This window comes from Bemisia tabaci, chromosome 6 (assembly GCF_918797505.1).
Source record: "Bemisia tabaci chromosome 6, PGI_BMITA_v3".
NCBI classification, from domain to species: domain Eukaryota; kingdom Metazoa; phylum Arthropoda; class Insecta; order Hemiptera; family Aleyrodidae; genus Bemisia; species Bemisia tabaci.
The window spans coordinates 52,445,390-52,465,836 of record NC_092798.1 but is presented as its reverse complement, the minus strand read 5'-3'; the positions used below and the strand labels follow the sequence as shown (position 1 = coordinate 52,465,836).

Below are 20,447 nucleotides of genomic sequence, written 5' to 3'. Positions count from 1 at the left end.
TTGTTTTATTCCGAAGCACTCGTTTATTTTTAATCCTCGTAGAAAAACCACCCATTTGCTAAATACAATTCGAGCTGAAGCGCACTTTAGATATGCATTCACCAGCGCAAAAATGTCAAAGGAAATCGACACGCCCAGCGTTCATGGAGGCTATTTCAATTGCAATCTTCCGTCGCATTTCTAAGGCGCAATGATACAACTATTTGAACTCTCCGGAATGCGTGAGGTATCGCGCCGCATTTGAAGGCGTTTTCAGAACAGCCAAGTCCCGATTCCCGGATTATCGTTTTGCATAGTTCATATTTTTTTGTTTTATTCCGTAACACTTGTTTATATATAATCCTTCTATAAAAATTACCAATTTGCTAATTACAATTCTAGATAGAGCGCACATCAGCTATGCATTCACGACTGCAAAAGTGTCAAAGGGTATCGAAAAGGCTAGCGTGAATGAAGGCTTTTGCAATTCTATAATTCTAATCCTCCGTCGCATTTCTAAGGCGCAGTGATACAACTATTTGAACTCTCCGGAATGCGTGAGGTATCACGCCGAATTTTAGGGCGTTTTCAAAACAGCCAAGGTCCGATTCCCGGATTATCGTTTTGCATAGTTCATATTCTTTTGTTTTATTCCGAAACACTTGTTTATTTTTAATCCTCCTATTAAAACGACCCATTTGCTGAATAGAATTCTAGATAGAGCGCACTTCAGCTATGCATTCACGACTGCAAAAGTGTTCACGGAAATCGAAAAGGCCAGCGTGAATGAAGGCTTTTTCAATTGTAATCTTCCGTCGCATTTCTAAGGCGCAGTGATACAACTATTTGAACTCTCCGGAATGCGTGAGGTATCACGCCGCGTTTGAAGGCGTTTTCAAAACAGCCAAGGTCCGATTCCCGGATTCTCGTTTTGCATAGTTCATATTCTTTTGTTTTATTCCGAAACACTTATTTATTTTTAATATTCCTATCAAAACCACCCATTTGCTAAATACAATTCTAGATAGAGCGCACTTCAGCTATGCATTCACGACTGCAAAAGTGTCAAAGGAAATCGAAAAGGCAGGCGTGAATGAAGGCTTTTTCAATTGTAATCTTCCGTCGCATTTCTAAGGCGCAGTGATACAACTATTTGAACTCTCCGGAATGCGTGAGGTATCACGCCGCGTTTGAAGGCGTTTTCAAAAACAGCCAAGATCCGATTCCCGGATTATCGTTTTGCATAGTTCATATTCTTTTGTTTTATTCCGAAACACTTGTTTATTTTCAATCCTCCTATAAGAACCACCCATTTGCTAAATACAATTCTAGATAGAGCGCACTTCAGCTATGCATTCACGACTGCAAAAGTGTCAAAGGAAATCGAAAAGGCCAGCGTGAATGAAGGCTATTTCAATTGTAATCTTCCGTCGCATTTCTAAGGCGCAATGATACAACTATTTGAACTCTCCGGAATGCGTGAGGTATCAGGCCGCGTTTGAAGGCGTTTTCAAACCAGCCATGTTCCGATTCCCGGATTATCGTTTTGCATAGTTCATATTCTTTTTTTTTATTCCGTAACACTTGTTTATATTTGGAAGTTGTCATGGAATTTGGCAATACTGAGCTATATCAGTTTCCAATTTTCCGTATTTTACATGCCATTAAATGTATTCATATCAATGTTTTCTGGAAAATAGGTTGAAGTAATCGGAATAAGTTCATGTATATATGTACATATGTATACGTGGATGCAAATACTTAAGAAATGTACTATTTTTTAGAGCGAGCTGGCATCATGTGATACTTAAAAATGAAGTTTACCATTTCTTTTCATCATTTTTAGTAGTACCTATTTATGTCTGTGCACAATGTCTTGAAAATTGGAGGTGAATTTGTGAACCCTGAATCAAAGTCAAATGAAAGCCCAAAAACACCTGCGAAATGGCCAAATTTTCCTAGAAAATCGTGATTTCCGTCCGAACGGGCAACATCGGGCAGATGAACCGTCGATTTTCTGAAAGTACACATACCACTGAATAAATCCACGTGCACAAAAGTTCGGTGTTTGACGGTGCTTTTTTTTGGCACTCCATGAAAGTGGTAAAAAGGGTTAAAAATGAGCAGTATTTCAAAATGCAATATTCGCCACAAAAAAGAAGGATTTAAAAATTGGAAAAACCGAAAATAAATAGTGCTTACCAGTAGGGATGAAGCTGCCAGGAAGTAAAACGTAGAAGTGATGAGAAATAAAATTAGAAAAATTAAATTAGCTCTCGTTTAAAAAAAAAAAATATATTTTATGTTCTTTAAGGTTTAAAACCCCGTTATGAAAAATAACGAAATATGGCAACACAGCAACTTTGAACTATTTTCTCTCTCGGTAAATTGATGTTTTGAAAATAAGTACTTGTTAAATTTTTTTCGGTGCAAACTTGAGCTTGATATCCTATTTTTTTCGGGGAGTTATCCAGCTGAAAGGGTTACATCCGATTTCCCCTCAAAACGGGGCCCAAAACCCCCCTCAAAAGCTTCTCCTCAAAAACTTCTGTTTGTCGCAAGATAGTACGTACCAAGAAGAGCAACTCACCAAATTTTTATGAAATTTCAACAATTTTTACCGGAGATATCGATTTTTGACATTCGTCCCCTAGTAATCAACACACTGTGGGTCGCCTCGCTGACCCCTAAGAAGCCAAAGCCGGGGGTCGCCCCCTGACCCCTAAGGAGCCAAAGCCGGGGGCCGCCCCCCTGACCCCTAAGAAGTCAAAGCCGGATGTCGCCCCCCTGACCCCTAAGAAGTCAAAGCCGGGGGTCGCCCTCCTGACCCCTAAGAAGTCAAAGCCGGATGTCGCCCCCCTGACCCCTAAGGAGCCAAAGCCGGGGGGTCGCCCCCCTGACCCCTAAGAAGCCAAAACCGGGGGTCGCCCCCCTGACCCCTAAGAAGCCAAACCGGGGTCGCCCCCCTGACCCCTAAGAAGCCAAAGCCGGGGTCCGCCCCCCTGACCCCTAAGAAGCCAAAGCCGGGGGCCAAACGTAGACTAAAGGCCAAAAGGCTAAACGTAGGCCAAACTAAAGTCAATTGTACAACTACCACAGAGGAAAAATAGACCTTGTTCAGAAAATGAGTAATCAAGCAACCACTCCTCATTTACTTTCATTTTACTCATTTTACCTCATTTATTTTCTTTAACTACTAATGACAATAAACTCTGTAAAATTTAAAAATTCCATTAGATCGTCTCAATTTTACCTGAATTTATGGTCCTAGAGTCATTTTGACTGACGCAGGTTATGTACGCGGGAAAATCAGACCTCTAATTGGCTAGCACCGAGTGGTGGTAAATTTGCAGACAGTTCAGAGTGAACTAGGTTCAGGAATAGAGATTAGAGCAACGATGAAGAGGAAGTTGAGTAAAAAGAGATTTCGAGCTGGACTAATTGTAGGTATATTACTCCTGTCTATAATTGAAAGTAAAGGGAAAAAATTTGGTTTGAGAAAATATATGGGTTAAAATTTACTTTTTAACACTGAGACTTGTGTAATAAGGAAACTTCCTTTTCTCAGTTTCAACTTGATGTCATTGGTTGCCCAGGTCCTTTCTGCTCAAGTCATTTGAGCGACATATACCTACTGATAGCCAATATCGAGCAGTGCAAATCATTCATCTTTTGCGACAGTGCTTATTTCCACGAATATTTCAGTACTTTTTGAGGAAAAAAAATAAATTTTTGGTCTGTGTAATTTCTTCTGCTTCTCATGATTTCAAGCGTCAAAGAGATTTAGTTTCTTTTAAAAAGGGAAAAATGACAGACATTATTTTAAAACCTCAGAATACCTATTTTAAAACCATTTGATCCCAAAATTTTAGTGCATGTAACTCCTGCTGATTTTTCTTGAGCATCATACTGATGATCATTCTTGGATCCTGACAGGCAGACCCTTTCAATGATTGTAACTCTTGTGTTTTAAGGGACATTTAGTGAGATAGAAAAAGTCTCTTCGAATTGAAAGTAATTGGAAAATCATATCTCTCAGTTTGCCATGGTTCAAATTTGTCTACTGAGTATTATTTCGATGGAAAAAAAACCGGTGATTATGGTTTGATGAATTTGGCTGTGTATATTGTTGAAAATATTCTTCGATATTTATGTTTTATGCTTATAGGTCAATTGGCGAAATTTTCAAAAAATCGAGAGGAATTTTTGTCAGCCTCAATTTTGGCTCAAAATTGCCTTGCAAGTATGCAACTGTCTGAACTAAGTAACTTTGTAACTGAGAATGACCTATGTAGTGCACATATGCGTTCCTTAAATGCATAATAAAGCTATTAGCAACTTATTATTTTAGATCCTGAGGATAATTTCATGTAGAGGACTTAAACTCTGGTTTTTCCATCCAACTAGACAAGAATTACCTAAGAAATTTTTCTCACTGCATTAAATTCCTTTTTCCCATGGATTTGGATTCCCGCAAGAAAATTTTTCCCAAGATTCCATGGTTTTCTTGTTTTTGTGGTGCCTTGAACAATATTTGCTGAACTATGCAAGTTTATTTCAGAGGTCACGACTGAGAACCTATATACCATATTTCTTTTTCATTTGAGGGATATCAAGGATAAGACACGTATCAAAACATGAGGGTTTAATGATATAAATATCATCTACATCCTAAAACAACAATTATAATCATAGGTTCTTTTTTGTGAATTTTATACAATGTAGGTACAATCATCAAAATTAACAAACTGTTTTAAAAATAGGATGAGGAAGGAATTGATAGGAGTATATACTAGTGAAGGGAAAAAAGATTCCAGATTAAAAATTATGGAATGCATGTCTAGATACGTATTCACATTGTTTCAAATGCCTTCAGTAAATAAAAACTGAAAATTAGTTACGCCTCAATCAATGTGAGATTACAGTGGCTTGAAAAAAACAAAAAACAAAAAAAGTATAAAATACTGTTGGTTTGTTCTGAACATGAATTATAATTTTAAAGAGGAGAAACTGAGAAAACTAAGTTTGATGAATTATTGAATATGTAAGAAACTAAGATAAAAATCAACAAAAAACCTAAAAACGTAAGACAGTATCACAACTTTAGGTCAGGGATATTTATGTCTCTACCTAAAATTTCCGGAAGTTTTCCTTTAGAATTTTTTCGCAGAACATTTTTTGTGAAAATTATATTTTTGGTATGGTATCCGCCAGGTAAGTTGATGAAGTGAGGACCATTCCCAACCGTTTAAAGAGCAAATGCATTCCGTAGGATCATCAATACATTCTCTTACAAAGCTATTGGGACTCTTTTGAGATGAACCTTACTTTCTTTATGGTAAAGACACAATAAAAAGAAAGAAGCACCATGGCCACTGAATAGCTCATACAAATTAGAATTCACGTTGAGATGTTACGTAACATTTTGGTAGAAAAGCCTTCATAGCTGCCAACATTTCGGTCAAGAACAGCAAATGGACCATCAGCTAAAATTTGATTCGTTTTATTTGTAAATGTATTTCTTTGAGTGGCTTCGCAAAATCAAATAAATTCACCAAAAATTGTTGCATCCTCTTCAAAAACTCTCCTTTGATTCTTAATCTCATTTTAAACAGATGATGGCTGCCTATTGACATTGAAACTATCAAACATTGTATCGCATTTGCGGTGTTCCACAATCTCTCCACTCATTTTATTTTTTTGAAGAAGCATTAATCGATATCATTCCTTGAAGTTTTCACAGAATTTCTTTCGCTCAGTGAAAGAAAATCACAGAAAATTGCAAGAATTGATGTCGAGTACGTTTCCATTTAAAAAAAAAAAAAATATGAACGGAGGTTAAAAGCGTTGCAAACTGAGACATTTGATTTGGGAGTTTCACAGTCGATATGTGCTTTTTTCTGACATAAAAGTTAGAAGAACATTTCTGAGTATTTCTCAAGGGGATAGGGAAACTATTTTTGGTACTTGTCTCTGATTTTACAGATTTATAAACCTCACCATTTGAAAAACTTCCGGAATATTTTTTAAATAATAGTTTTTACAAACAATTTTTACACACTTAGGGAACTAAATTTGAAACTGTACAACCTAAGTTTCACCTGAAAATACAGAAAAAAAGAGAGAGAGAAAAAAAAAAAAAACATTGACAAACCTACATAACAGATTAAAGAATCGATGTTCATATTTATCCCAAAGAAATATTCTAAAAAGACAAAACGAGGTAAATGAAAAAAATATCTTACAAGGTTAAGTTGGGATACTTCTTTTGAGAAGACTTCTCGAATTTTTCTCGAGAAGTTAAGAACATTTGTGAAACTTGATGATTAAGAGCTTACTGCATTGGCTATGCTTTCTGCACGTATCTTGTAAAAAAAAACCTTAAAGGATGACTATGGTTTCATCACACTTGCATTTCACTTTTTATTTGGCATTACACCTGATTGCATTGCATAGATTTTGGTGAATCTTCTGATATAACTTCCAATTTTACGTTATAATTCCAACAAATGTGGTATGAATGTAAAGATAATGTAAATTTGATAGCCATATCTCGTTGAATGCTCTGATGTTTATCAAACAGGCGATATTTTGGTGCTGACGACAAGTTCAAAAAACAATGATTATGACTTGGATTAAAAGTCAGCCAGAACGCTAAAGAATTCCTTTCTGAAGATGTTATGATGAAGAAGATGTCTTGAAGTTATTAGATTTTCAAAGCTGTTGAGTTTAATTGTCTTTCTTCATGCGGTTGCTTGTCATTCGGTAAATAATTGAATCTCGGCCTGGATCCATTTCGATGATGGAAACTGAAAAAAATCACAGAGGTACATTTTTAAAGAAATTTAAAATTTACCAAAATATTGACGAATGAAGAAAATGATTTAAAATTGACGACCAAACGAGTTACAAATTTGAGCATTCTAATGAGTATTTTCTTTACAAAATTTCTTAGAGGACAAAATTCATGCAATGAAAATTACTGTTACTAACTCCTTACCAAACTTTTAATGTTTTTACTAAGCACAATCTGAATTTCTTGCTTACAAAAAAATCAGAGTTTACGTCGCAAACTAAAAGGGTTTTGGCAAGCTTCTCAAAAAGCAGTATTTCTTCCTCACCCCGTGTTCTCCAAAGTGTAAACAGCGCATGATAGCTCAGCTAAAGAGCCGAGAATGCTGTTGTCATCATTTCATACCGCAGAGACTGTCACAATTAGAATTGCACACTGTCGTGTGCAATTCAACTCAGGTAGATTATGGTTCTTTTTATGTGGGGAAAGTTTAAATTGAAAAAATTGAAAAACATTTATGTCTTAGTTAAGAGTTATTTTCTATCATTTTTATTGCTTGACTGGTGTTCAAATTTTGATGAGGAAAAATGTTATAATGTTTAAATTTGCACCTTCTGGTTGTTCATTAGCAATATGAGTATGAAAGGTATTTCACAAATGATCGAAGCTGAGGAGAATAATTGACTAGTCAGGACATTGGTTGTTATTAAGGTGATTCGATGGTTGCCATTTTTTGTGTCAGAGCAATGTGCGATATATCGCATCAATTTGTTCCATAATTTCGGCTACTTGTCATTTTTTTCGAATTTTGAGATCGCACATCTGGACGTATTTCTATCAAATGGAACTATGTGCATTAAGATATGACCCCTGAAACTCATAAGAATATGTACATAACAGGGCTCACGTCATAATGCACATGGTTCCGTTTGATAGAATTACGTCCATCTTTTGTCGTGAAACTAAAGGATTCATGCACTTAAATTGACAAAGAAATTAAAAGTATTTAAGGCAGGGTTTTTTAGAGGAAAAATATCGCATTTGAGTGCAGTTTCGATATCAGTATCGAATGCGATATTTTTCCTCTGAAAAAACCCTGCCTTTAATACGTTGAATTTCTTTGTCAAATTTAGTACATGAATTCTTTAGTCTCATGACAACAGACGTGCGATCTCAAAATTCGAAAAAAATGACAAGTAGCCCAAATTATGGAATGAATTGATGCGATATATCGCTTGTCACTCTAACTTGAAAAATGGCAACCGTCGAATCACCTTAACAATGTAAATGCACATGAGACAAGAATATCATTTGATCTTTAAAACTAATTATTGCACTGGTGAGAGAAAAATTACTTAGGGATGTCCAGTAGATTAGTTATATTGTCCATAGAACAGGGGTCATTTATTTAAATTCACCGCTTCACAGACGAAAAATTAGATTCCATAAGTGTGACAAATTCACTGAATTTTTCTTGTAAGAATGTGACTTTCTAGAGGAAATAGGACCTCCATCCATAAAATATTATAAAAAATAAGTAATTGATACAAGAGCATTTTCGATCTCGCAATAACAAACCGACAACACATTTTTGCTTCCTTTTTTCCGGTTGAAAATTAGATTGTAACAAGCTCAAAATGTTCTAGTTATTTAAAATTTCATCTGCTAAATTTTGCAGCAACCTTTTCCTGAATTGAATTGTTATTTTAAGAGCATGAACGCTTGTTAGGCATACATTTTGGGACAATACATGTCCTGACTAGAATTGCTGATAATATTCAGTTGGAATTCAAAAAATGTAGTTAGGAGAAAATTCGTGTAAAATTTTGATCTGCCCTGTTCACTGGCACAAAATACCAGATTATAACGCAACTTCATGCCCTCTGATGGCACAAAAACGAACTTCATTGCTGGCAACTTTTTCTTAAAAATACAAGAGAGAGTTTTTCGTTGAAATCTCAAAAGATTACTTCTAAACCTAACATGATAAAAACTGCATTTCTGGGAATGTTTCCTCTGACGACCAAGATCCTTTATCTCGCAGACAGTTACATTATTTAAATAATACTATACAATTTCCTAGAGTTGATCTGTAAGCTTCAACCACCAAAATACAAGTCTACGAATAGTGCAAATGGACACTTTTAAACGAGAGAAGTGTAACAATGTTGAAACATTTGAATAAGACACGTGTGTGAAAGTTTAGGCCTAACAAATGTTACATAAGAATGTCTCCAGAATTGGAATAGGATGAGAACAACCCTTGACAACAGGGAATGAAGAGCAAAAATTAATCCAGGGAAGGCTGCTGTAAAATTTAAAAGATCAAAGACAAAAAAAAATTAAAGGGAAGAACCAAGATGTTTCAAGATAGTTACAAACCAATTTTTGACTGAAAAAAGAACACTGTCAAAACTTCATCACTACATGCTTTGATTTTGCGGCACTACGCCAGGTTTATTTACTTGGTGATCAGTCTCGGTTTTGCAACAGCAAATCGATGGCTCATTTTTCTTATTTTTCTCCAGTTGAAAATGAGTTTTCAACTATCTTGAAACATCCAAGTTGTTTTCCTTAATTTTTTGTCTTTCATCTTTTATATTTTGCAGCAGCCTTTCACTGGATTAAATTATTATTTTACAGTGCTTTGTCGCTGCTTAAGGATCACAATTATCGTTGGTCCTAGAAAAACCCTTTTCTCAGGAAGCCCTAAATAGTTGAATAATGTGATTAAGGAGGCTTTGAAGGGAAGATTCATAAAAGCATATAATTTTTATCATTAAAAGAACCATTTTTGCAACCCTTTGGTAAAATTCAGTAGTGGAACTCTGGGAATGGATCCTTAAGAGGGATTACAATAATTTGCCATCACAAGAAGTGCAAAATCCAAGAAAAAGTTCAATGATTTTAACAAATTTTGAGGTAGGTACCAAGTACCAACTTACCTATAAATTTACAAAACTCAAAATAAGTCTTTTTATGTATTTTGTACTTTCTGTAGCGAACAAATCATAATTTATCCTCGTCAGAATCCATTTCAAAAGTTTAACTTCTGAATTTTACTCCTGGTCTGCAAAAATTGTTCTTTATATGATAATATGTTGAATATATCCTTGAGCTCTCCTTAATCACGATGTTAATAATGTGGGGTCTCCTCTGCTGTGCTAAGTAAGAATGTCGTATGAGCTCCACAAATTACGAATTTTCAGAGAGATTTGTTAATATTCCTCCTCTGATTTTTCACGATCTTAAAAGTTTGAAAATTTCAAGGAAAAATATTCCTACCTTTCTTCAAAAGTAAATACTCTCAAAGAGAAAATTTGACAACATTCAAATGCTTATACGGCGTTTTTACTAAGCATGGCAGTCTTAAGAAAAGGAGTACTTTGAAGAGCGACTATGAATATGGCCCTAAGTTGTTATTTATTCTCAGCCTTCGACAGCTAATGGCAGAATGAGTAAAGATGGATACTGGTACTTACTTGCAACAGCAATTAGCGAGAAAATGAATGCTAAGGAAAGCCACAAAAAGATGTTGAATATTGCTGGAAAATCGTCAGTGTAATCATCTTCTCCTAGGTCCTGAGAAAATACAATCAACACATAAAATAAACAACAATTAAAATGAATACCTAAATAAATATAGAAAGGCTCAAACATGCTGAAAACGCGAGAAGTTTGTATTTTTTTCCGAGACTGAGTTAAATTATTGAAAGCGCTAAAGACTTAATTTTTCTGGAGCAGGACCGATAATGGACTTTTAGACAGGGTATAAAAATAAGAAACAGAATATACATTCCCCTATCAAAATTTTACGTAAAATACGATGGACACACTAAAATTTTTCAAATTCAATGGAAAATTCAGAGAACAACAATTTTTGTTTACTTTAATTCATACTTCCCATTCACAGAAAACTGGAGTCTACTCAATTCAAATCAAGCACTAAAATAATCTTGGTGTATTTTATGATGTGAAAATTTTCCTTTTTACTAACTTTCTTCCTTTTTTTTGGCCTTAAATAAAGTTGGCAACTTGGAATCAAAAAACGCTTTCTATCGATTGAGCACATACATAATAGCCAACTAGAAAGCTTTGGAAAGGAGGATGAAAGTAAACAACCTCCTCATACAAACGACTAGGGCATAGTCCTGTTTGTCAGGTCATCCAGTAGTGAGCACAATAAACTATATAAATATTAAAAATCTAAAAATCACTAAAAATAAGGACTCATCAAATCAGTAAAAACAACATAAAATCTTCAATCATCCTCAGTAGAAGAGAGCCAGCTTTGTGCCCATCTCTTAGGCAGTCGTCCGGTTAATCTTTTCCCTGAGGGTTGTCCGGTCGTACAAATTTTTGCTAGTCTCTCTTCATCCATTCGGTCAACGTGCTTTGGTCACATCCTCCCTCACACTGGTCCACTTGACTACATTTTGCACCCTGGTAGCATGCCTGATGGAGTCGTTGGTCCGCCGATCCCAAAGTGTAAAACCCGCTATCTTTCCTGGAACTTTTATCTCAACTGTGCAAAATTGTTATTTGGCAGGCTTTGTTCCAGCCCTAGTCTCTGCAGCAAACGTTAACTTTGGCCTAACGATGGTCTTGTAAACCCTGACTTTACTCTCCCGGATCATAAACTTATTGCGCCACACCATTTCGTTGAGACAATCAGCAACTCTTGCCGCCTACTGTGCCTGGTCTTGCACTTCAGACCACAAGCCCTTGAATAATTAAATCAAGTCCAAATAATCTCATGACCCTCGAAAGATTAAAAAATATACTTACAAAATCTGTTAAGGCATTGGGAGCGTCACGCCTGTATCGTCTTGTATGAGCTGCATCACTCATGACAGTTGCCACAGCAACCTGGAAAAAAGATGACATTGTTAGTGTTGTTATTAAAACAGTTTGATGAGGTCGAATTTATGCACTTTTAAATAGAATAATAAGAAAAATTAGGGAGAAATTCATGCCTGTTTTTCTCCTTTTGCAATTAAATCGCGTGAATCTCAATATTAAAGAACATGAAAATAAAAAGTTAAAGATAAAATAATCGTTTGATCGTCCTTTCAACTCTCCTTGCCAACAACTGTTCATCAAGAAGGGGCTGCTCACCCTCCCTTCTATTCATATTTTTGAGAGCATTAAATTCTCTGCCCTATCTTTATAAACTTATTGTGCCTGAGGATCTTCTTCCAGCTCATGCGTAGTGCAGCAGAAACACAGCTATTAAAATGCTAAAGTTGGTTTTTCCATGGCGATGCATCAAGTCAAGTTCTGGTTTACGCAAATGTTTAATGCCCTCCCTTGAGAGATTAAAATTCTCTATATTTCGTCTTTCGAATCATATTCCTGACCTGCCTCCATGAGTTTCTTCTTTCTAGAGCCTTTTACTTGGTTAATGAGCTGTTGGAGGGTTTAAAAATAGTGTCTCCTCCACAACTGAATAGCTGTTCGCCAGCCTCCTATCTTTTACTTCCTCCTGTTATCAGCAACTCCCTAGTCTTCCCGTTCCACTTTTTTGTATTTTTCCTGTGCTGACTTGTACCACAGCCCAACAAAGCTTTTATGTTCAAATAGACAATGCGATGTAATGCAATAAAAGTTGGGTCTAGTGGATAGAATTCGCTTATTTATTTAATACTTTCTTGTTTCAGATACATTGATCTAATGGCGCTTACTTGTAAGAAAGCGAATAGATCTTAAATGAACACAACAGAATTTCTGAATGGCACTAATAAACCCTGTTTCAAACTCGAAAATGAATAAGAAAATATTTTGTTTAAAATTGTTCTTTTTTTCTTTTGTCTAGCCAATTCTTCTTTCAGTTTACATTGAATAATCAAGATTAAAATTAATTTACACAAGATAACGAGTCAAGACAAAAAAAACAGTGATAAAGATTGACCGCAAGAGGTCTGTTCAAAAGATGGAAATCAAAAGATCAAGAAAGAGATTTCAAAAGGTCTTTTGGAAAACGGTGAAACTACCAGACCACATAACTTGTTTTCGACGTTTAAAAATCTCCGCTCCCATTTTATTTTTTTGAAGGAGAACAAATTGATATCATTTCTTGAGGTTGTCACATACTTCCTTTTGCACCGAGAGGAAAAATCATGGAAGTTTTCAAGAATTGATATGGAGTAGTTTTACATTAAGAGAATAAAAGTGATAATGTCTGCAACGTCTCAAACCAAGATACGCAGTCTAGTTGAGTCACCATTGATTCGTTCATTGCTATTAGCTTTGATTAATTGAAATAATAGAGTAGAAGTTTAGGAAGGATTATTTTGCAAGAATTTTATTAGACAGAGAGAATAATCGAAGCAAAGGAGAAGGAAACTACAAAATCATTACAGGTACTATATAGGTTACTATAAGTAGTACTATAAGTTGTGAAATACACGACACCATGGCTAAAATAAAACAAATGCACAACTCAGATTGCAACAATGAAACTTACATTGTAAGACTCCCCTTCAGTTTTATTCTTTTGAAGGATAACTACCCAATAGTTTCTGTTGAAATTTGTTTTTTATTTTCTAAACTTATTCTGCAAGGAAACATTCGAAAAAGAAAAAAAAACAGAATTTTAAACGTTGCAATATTTTGAGCTATGCATATTTTGCATTTAGCTATCAATGATATTTATCAAAACTAAAAATCTTTTAAATTGGTGCTTTTAGCCCTGAAAATGAGGCAAGAGTCACCAGATTAAGAAACAAGGCAGAGAATAAAAATAAATGGTGACTCGAACAAATTACCTTCCCGCTGTAAATTTCATCGAATACATCTGTTATTTGCACCAACACATCAGCTAACAATCGCTTGGCTTCATGGACAGGTTTGGATTCAGGACCATATTTGTCAGCCAGAGGGTGCAGGCCGGGGACAACGATCCAGAAAATATCCGGGACTCCGTTTGGACTTACTTTTTCTGTTACCTGAAATGAAAGAACATTTGTACAAATTTTACGCAGAGGTAAGGGTGTTCTAACAAAGAGACCCTCCAAGGGCTGAAAGAACCCTCTATAGAGACGTACACACTTATTTTGACTGATAGGGCAATAATTTTTCAAGGAATAGTACCGTGAGAGATATAAGTAATACATGAGGCTAAAATTGAAAGTTCATTACATCAATTCTTCTTGAAAAGCAGGTTTTTACAAAAAGTTAATTTTCAATTGATGTTTTGTATCTTATAAAAGAAGCCAAAGCTAATGCTAAAGAAAAGAATAGGAGTTTCTAAAGAGACAACTTATGATGATGACGAAATGAAAAAAAATTCGTTTTTTCAACAATCTTAATAAAACAAAAATGGGGTTATAAAAATCTAATTTTGAGTTGTAGAGATAGTAGCTCAGGTTTGTTCCATTATGCTATCCCTTGCATGAGGGAACATACCTCGATTGCACTGTATCAGTATTTTTTCTTACTTAATTTTATTTGTCTCCGGAAAACTTTCACTTGTATTTTGCTGAGGATTTTCCTTTACCCTTGTGAGAAAAGATTTTGAAAGTTTCATACTAATTTGTGCTACAATGCTCCCATTAAAAATGAAAATGTTGGTTGGAATACTGAGACTGTGAAGACAAGGTACATTACGTTCTTGCGGGAGACAACCATTTCTGCCAAGAATTTTTCTACCGACTCCAAGATGCTTTTTTCATCAAAAATTTTTCATCATGAGAGAGAAAAATTAAAAATCACTTTTATATGTACTTGCCACGAAAAAAGCAATGTGCCTATCCTTAGAAAAGAAAACCCAAGTGATAAAACACTCATCATTAAAGTATTAGTATTGGTGCCACTGCATAAAGGAGTGTTCAAGAGCATTTTGGTTAAAAAAAACCACCAATATAATAATTTGGGGTATAAATATAAAACTAAGGCTTATAACTATTAGCTTGCCTTGCATACTGTCTCTTTCTAATAACTTGTTATTTATGCTTGAAAAATTTAATTTCGTTGTTGTTCATACCTGCTACAATAATTTATCATTTCTGTTGTCTTCTTTGAAATATGAAAGACCAACCCTCCAATGTTCATGGGTAGCTTACCACATTAATTGTTTGAATTGTAATACCATTAGTGTAGGAAATTTGCACCAATACCTTGCATAGATGCACTACAGTTTTAGCCTTTTTTCCATTGAAAATGCCAGAAATTTTTGGCTATTATTTTAAATTCACTTTTAATAACAGAACTAACTTAAAGTGGCTTGAAGTTTACAGGTCAAAAAACAGTCTAATAGGGCTGTGCGAATAGTGAATTTTCCGAACGAAGCGAATAGCGAATAATTTCGGCGACTATTCTTGAATAGCGAAGCGAATAGCGAATAATTTAAGTCAATTATTCACAGCTACGAATAGTAAAACGAATAATTTGAAATGACTTTTTTAGGTGTGAAAATTCGCAAATATTACAAAGTCACAAAAAAAGTATGATTAATTTTTTTAAGAACTTGCTCATACACCTGCACAGAAAACAATGAAATGCTATGATAGTAGCCGAAGCTGTTAAGAATGTGTTTGAAGATCCCTGGATGCTGGCTTGACTGTCCCTGCAGTACATATGCATTCCCAGGATTTGAAGTTAACTGCGCGGGCAGTCAAGTTAGTATTGAAGGAACATCAGACACATTTTAGTATTTTATTTTTCTTGGTGAAGATGAATATGTGTTTATGAACTTTTTTTTTCCTATTTCAGACATTTCTGTGTCTTTCAATCCTTAATTTGGGCTCTTCGCTATTCCAACCTTCCCTTCCACAATACTTCTGCCAGATATGCTATTAATTTAACTTTCAATGTGTGGTACTCATGGAGCAACGAAGATACGTGGGCCAATCCAATCGCGCTCGCTGTTCGTAAACTGGCAAAGTCGTAAAGATCAAAGGAGACCTGCCGTTCGCGATGTCTCAGATTGAAGGAGAGGTCTTGTGCAGGTCCTCGCAATGTTTCGCGATTGCCAATCGGAAATTCGTTAGTTTTGATGGCGCGAATATTTGAAAATTCGGTCCTCGTGACGACGCGAATATTTGAAAATGTCAGTTCAAAAATTCACTATTCACGACAGCGCGATTATTCGTGATTTGCGAATAGTGCGCGAGGCGGACGAAGCGAACATCCGAACATCCTCCTAAAATCGAAAGATTTTATGACGGATATTCGGAAACGAATACTTCTCCGACACCTGCTAGGTTTAGGACTAAAAATTATTGGTTTGAACTGCAACTTTAAATTATTCAAGTTGGCTGGATTCATAACTTTATCAGGTGTTTGTTAACTTATTGTTTTACTCACTTTTTAATCTTCGGTCCTGATTTCTTACTCTTCTTCTAACTTGACTATGACGTCATCGCGCGCTGATAACACGATATTACGTATTTTACTTTTACTTTATTTTTTTTTATCGACAAGTTCGCGTGTTCGCGACCGCCACGACCTGAAGATGGACCAGTAAGGGCCTGAAATGACGTCATAGTCAAGTTAGAAGAAGAGTAAGAAATCAGGACCGAAGATTAGAAAGTGAGTAAAACAATAAGTTTACATTGTTCAATGACACGAAAAAGATTGCAGTCCCTCTTAGCTCACTGCTCTAGATACTGCAGCCCAATTATCAAAACTATGTCAGCATGACAAGACAAGATACACCCCTATCTTGTCCATACAATATATTGCATTTTAATGTCCCATCAGGCTGCTTGGAACTTTTAATGATCTACTCACTGGGCAGCAAGTTCTGTACAAGAATCAATTTCCTAAAGGATTTGCCACTGGGCAATAAGGTCTTTTTTCTAACGGACAATGACACCATTCCTAGGCAATAGTGACTATTAATGCATTAATGGATGAATGAAAAGCATTTTAGGTAAATTTTACAAACTTACTGTATTCGGAATGGCTTTCAGGTATTTAACTTGGTTGAGGAATGCTTGGTCTACCTCTACATCAGGATTCAGGTACTTCAGTTTGTAGTCAACACTTTTCGCAGGTGTTAGATCAGCAAAAAGCTTCTCGGATTCTTCAACCTGTAAGATCAGTCAGCAAATCGTTGATGAAAAAGAGGTAATACTTACAGGATTCCTAAAAAAATGTAAGAATATATTCAGGGTATCCACAAACTTGGAGGAGAAAAATTCCTTGACTTTTCCAGGATACACCAGACCAAAATCTTTTACAATTTGCTTGCGAGAATGAGCGCTTTCATTGCAAATGCATACTTAGAGGAGCTAACCTTTTTTCTTCTAGTATTAGTCATTCAATCAACTAAAATTGCAATTTCATATTGAAATTATTCCAGACTAAAATTGCAATTATTCCAATCACTAGTCAAAGTGTAACTTAGAGCATTGAACTTTGAACCAGATAAGGCCCAAGTTCGTATGTGTGGACAGCATTAATGTTTTTTCAGATTTCAAGTTACAAGATTTTTTAGTCTCTTTCAGCGCAGCTTCCAGACAGACATAGCAATAGCTCCTCATTTTTATTAGAAAACAGGCATGAGAAGGTCGTAAAATTCACTTTTCTCAGCTCCACATTTCTCGACATGTACACATGATAAGTTAAATTTCAAGGACTTATCATGCTCAAGATGCTGTGAGGAACGTCGTTATATTTAAAAAAAACTAATATTTAACCAGCGCCATATATCTTCTGTATGTATCCTCCATACATCTTTCAGTCCATGCATTGTCCTTTTGAAGGTTATTTTAAAACTGTTACTTAGAAACTATTAGACCTCATTTGCAGCAACTTTAGTACCAAGTTTGTTAGGATTGAGAGTTTTTCTTTGACTTCATCCCAGTTTTAAAATTAATTGTACTTAGTGGAACAAGTAAAAACCATAGCTTAGTTTATGCAAAAAAGTTCAAAGTTTGTTGGTATTCAAGTTAGTTTCCAGGTTGTTAGTTAGTTTGTAAGGATTCAGAGTAATTTTTCCACCTTAAAAGTATTTTTTGGCATAACACTAACTCTCAAAGAGTGTCAAAACTTTTGATTGAGGTTGTAGCAGCAATTCAACATCCACTTCAATGAAGAGAATAGGTATTTGTAGGTACATACTAAGAACAATGAAAGTAAATTAAAATACCTGAAACTCATCTTCATCACCAAGGGTAACTTTGCTGAAAGTCTGATTTTGACCGGCAAAGCGGAGTTCTACATTCATGAACATCTTGTGCCAAGTCTCATCAAGTGGCTCATCCGTTTCCAGGCTAAAACGGTGTCCCTGATCGCTGTCAATTCCAGATATGCCCGGCAACACCACACACACAGCTGCTTCCGCAAACTTAAATGGAGTTATCACTGACATTCCGGACCAGTCACTTGTCTGCAAAAGTTAACATCAAATGTTAAGAAACAATCAGTTACCTGAAGCAATTTTTACAATTACCAAGAAATTTCGATAGTTGAACTCTGAAAACTTGTACCTCAAAATACAATATGGCAAATTCTTTTACTTCCTTCATTTTTTAAAAGCAGAGCAAATCATTATTAGTTGTTGCAATTTCTTCGAATTTTTCTATGTATATTCAGTCCTGATTACTGGCACCATAAAAACTTTTATATTAGCATCCTCTTGAGGATATGTGCTTTGCAGTGACGTTAAGCAATTTTTACAATATGAAATCCTGACTGAAAGAAATGTGGCAAAACATGGCATGTTTTGAGGTAGCCGCACCAGAGATGCCATCTTCTCTCATTTTCTTAGAGTTTTGAAGATGGTTCCACCGCAAACAGTATAGCTATTGAGGTTTTCTTCTAATTGGATCACATTTAGCAAAAAGGAACCGGCGCGATTACCGTATTTTAAAAAATCGTGCAATTCCTTCTTTTCCAATAAACTACGCGATATATTTACAGTATTCAAATACACAATTATTTTCCTTTAAAATTAACAATTTTTTGGTGGGAAGCACTTGCTGTATTTGCTACTTTGGGTGATTTTTTGGATAAATATAAAGAAGCAACATTTTAACAACACTGTGATCGTGCTGGTTCCTTGTTGCTAAATGCGATCCAATTGTTCTTCCAAAGTGTTTGTCCCAATATGATAGTATTCAACTCACCTGCCGGACTGAGAAGCCTTGTATCCTAGCCAACACATCTGACAGTAAGCTGAGCTTGAACTGCTCGTGACCTCGGAATTCAATGGAATCTGGAGAGTGAAGGAAAAGCACTTCGCCAGCTCCAAACACTGAGGAGAAAAAAACAAAAACAAAGGCATAAAATAAGATATTTATTGACACTAAATACATTGATTCATAGACGTGCATTCTGTGTTTGCAACTTGTTCGGCTTGTTAAGAATAAATATTAATGGACAAGAATTGGCCAACTAAGTTTGTAAAACCATAAGTATGTACAAGCCCCGAGCTTGCTTCAAATTAATCTTGATTGATGGTTGCAATTTTTCCTACCTAAACAGACTTAATCTTGAGTTAGAAAAAAGCTTGAATAAGGGATAAGTTGAAAATAAGGATTTTTTAAATTTTTTTTTAAAATCTATTTCAAATAGCCTATTGGCTAATCCCACGCTTATTACCCCAGACCCAGGTGACCATGGCCTGAGACCATCAAACTCAGATTACCTGGCCGGAAAATTACCCAGAGGATCTCTTGGTCATTGAGCCAGCGCTACAACCACTACACCACAGAAGGCCGACAGGACGATCAAATCCAATTTTTAACAGACACTCGCTTTTCCCCGTAAGCTATCATTTTCCTCCCATTCCTTCAAAGACATATTTTAAACAATCTTTCAACAATGTAAAAGAAAGAAACACCATTAAAATCGGTTAAAAATTTAAAAATGGATGTTCCCCAGACAAGACATTAGTTGCTCGCAAAAATTTAGTAGCAAGGTCAGCGCTCACTGAAAAGCCGCCAGAGGTGTGCGTTCTTCATATTCACATACTTCTTTGCATTATGGCAAGGCTGTTTAATGAAAACTAGGGGGAAAAAATTTTGTTCGCTTATGGACTTGAAGTTAACCTAGAATTTGTACCCGCCTTGAACCTTTCAGTAAACTTGTACAGCATGACAACACCTGGGTAGAAGAAATTGATACAGCCTCATCAAAGTCTCAAGTTCAGATTTGGCGCATTGGTCTTAATGAGACCGATTAATCGGTCATCTAATCAGTGTTGTTAAGATCTGTGAAAAATTAAAATTCACACTGATATTTCAGTTAAATTATCGATCTGTTAGGGTAAAGCGCAATGGTGACCAAGACTGTTTGGACCATTCGTACCCCTAATTACACCAGCGGATTTGCAGCTGATATTGCTGTAGATTAATAATCTAAAACGTTCTTGCATTGTGGATAATAAGTTTGATTGTGGAATCATAAAAAGAGAACGTAAGGTAGAGGAGAGCAATGAGTGATAACAAGTTGATAAGATATGCCTGTGGTTTCATTGCTTACCTGAGATGAATACGGAGAAAAGCCACAGCAACGCACCCTTCATCTTCGAATTATTATTTCTCCTCTAAAACCTTAAAACAGTTGGGATTTGGAACGATAAGCTAAAATTTGCAGACAGAACCACCCAATTTCCAATCACTTGCAACCCAGAAAACACCCTAAAATAAAAGTCAGGTGACAGCTTTGTTGTTGTGGTGAACGGTGAATTAAGTTGCTGATAACCTAAAAATTGAATTTCTTATCA

At 35.7% G+C, this 20,447-nt stretch overlaps 1 protein-coding gene across 1 annotated transcript; it reads right to left on the bottom strand.

Moving 5' to 3' along the window:
* Positions 1-4,609: 4,609 nt before the first annotated feature.
* Positions 4,610-20,389, bottom strand: ATP6AP2 (ATPase H(+)-transporting accessory protein 2). Its single transcript, XM_019058567.2, has 8 exons — positions 20,204-20,389; positions 18,847-18,974; positions 17,868-18,107; positions 16,666-16,806; positions 13,540-13,719; positions 11,561-11,641; positions 10,255-10,354; positions 4,610-6,788 (listed from the first exon to the last, which is right to left on the bottom strand). Exons 1-8 carry the CDS (start codon positions 20,244-20,246, stop codon positions 6,709-6,711), a joined length of 993 nt encoding a protein of 330 aa, XP_018914112.2. The 5' UTR covers positions 20,247-20,389; the 3' UTR covers positions 4,610-6,708.
* Positions 20,390-20,447: the final 58 nt, after the last annotated feature.

Excerpts from the sequence above, each read along its gene's own strand:
- ATP6AP2 (XM_019058567.2), bottom strand. The coding sequence starts at position 20,246 with ATGAAGGGTGCGTTGCTGTGGCTTTTCTCCGTATTCATCTCAG. Across the intron at positions 18,108-18,846 it reads AAGGCTTCTCAGTCCGGCAG|ACAAGTGACTGGTCCGGAAT; the intron begins GTGAGTTGAATA and ends TAACTTTTGCAG. Across the intron at positions 10,355-11,560 it reads CCAATGCCTTAACAGATTTT|GACCTAGGAGAAGATGATTA; the intron begins GTAAGTATATTT and ends GTATTTTCTCAG.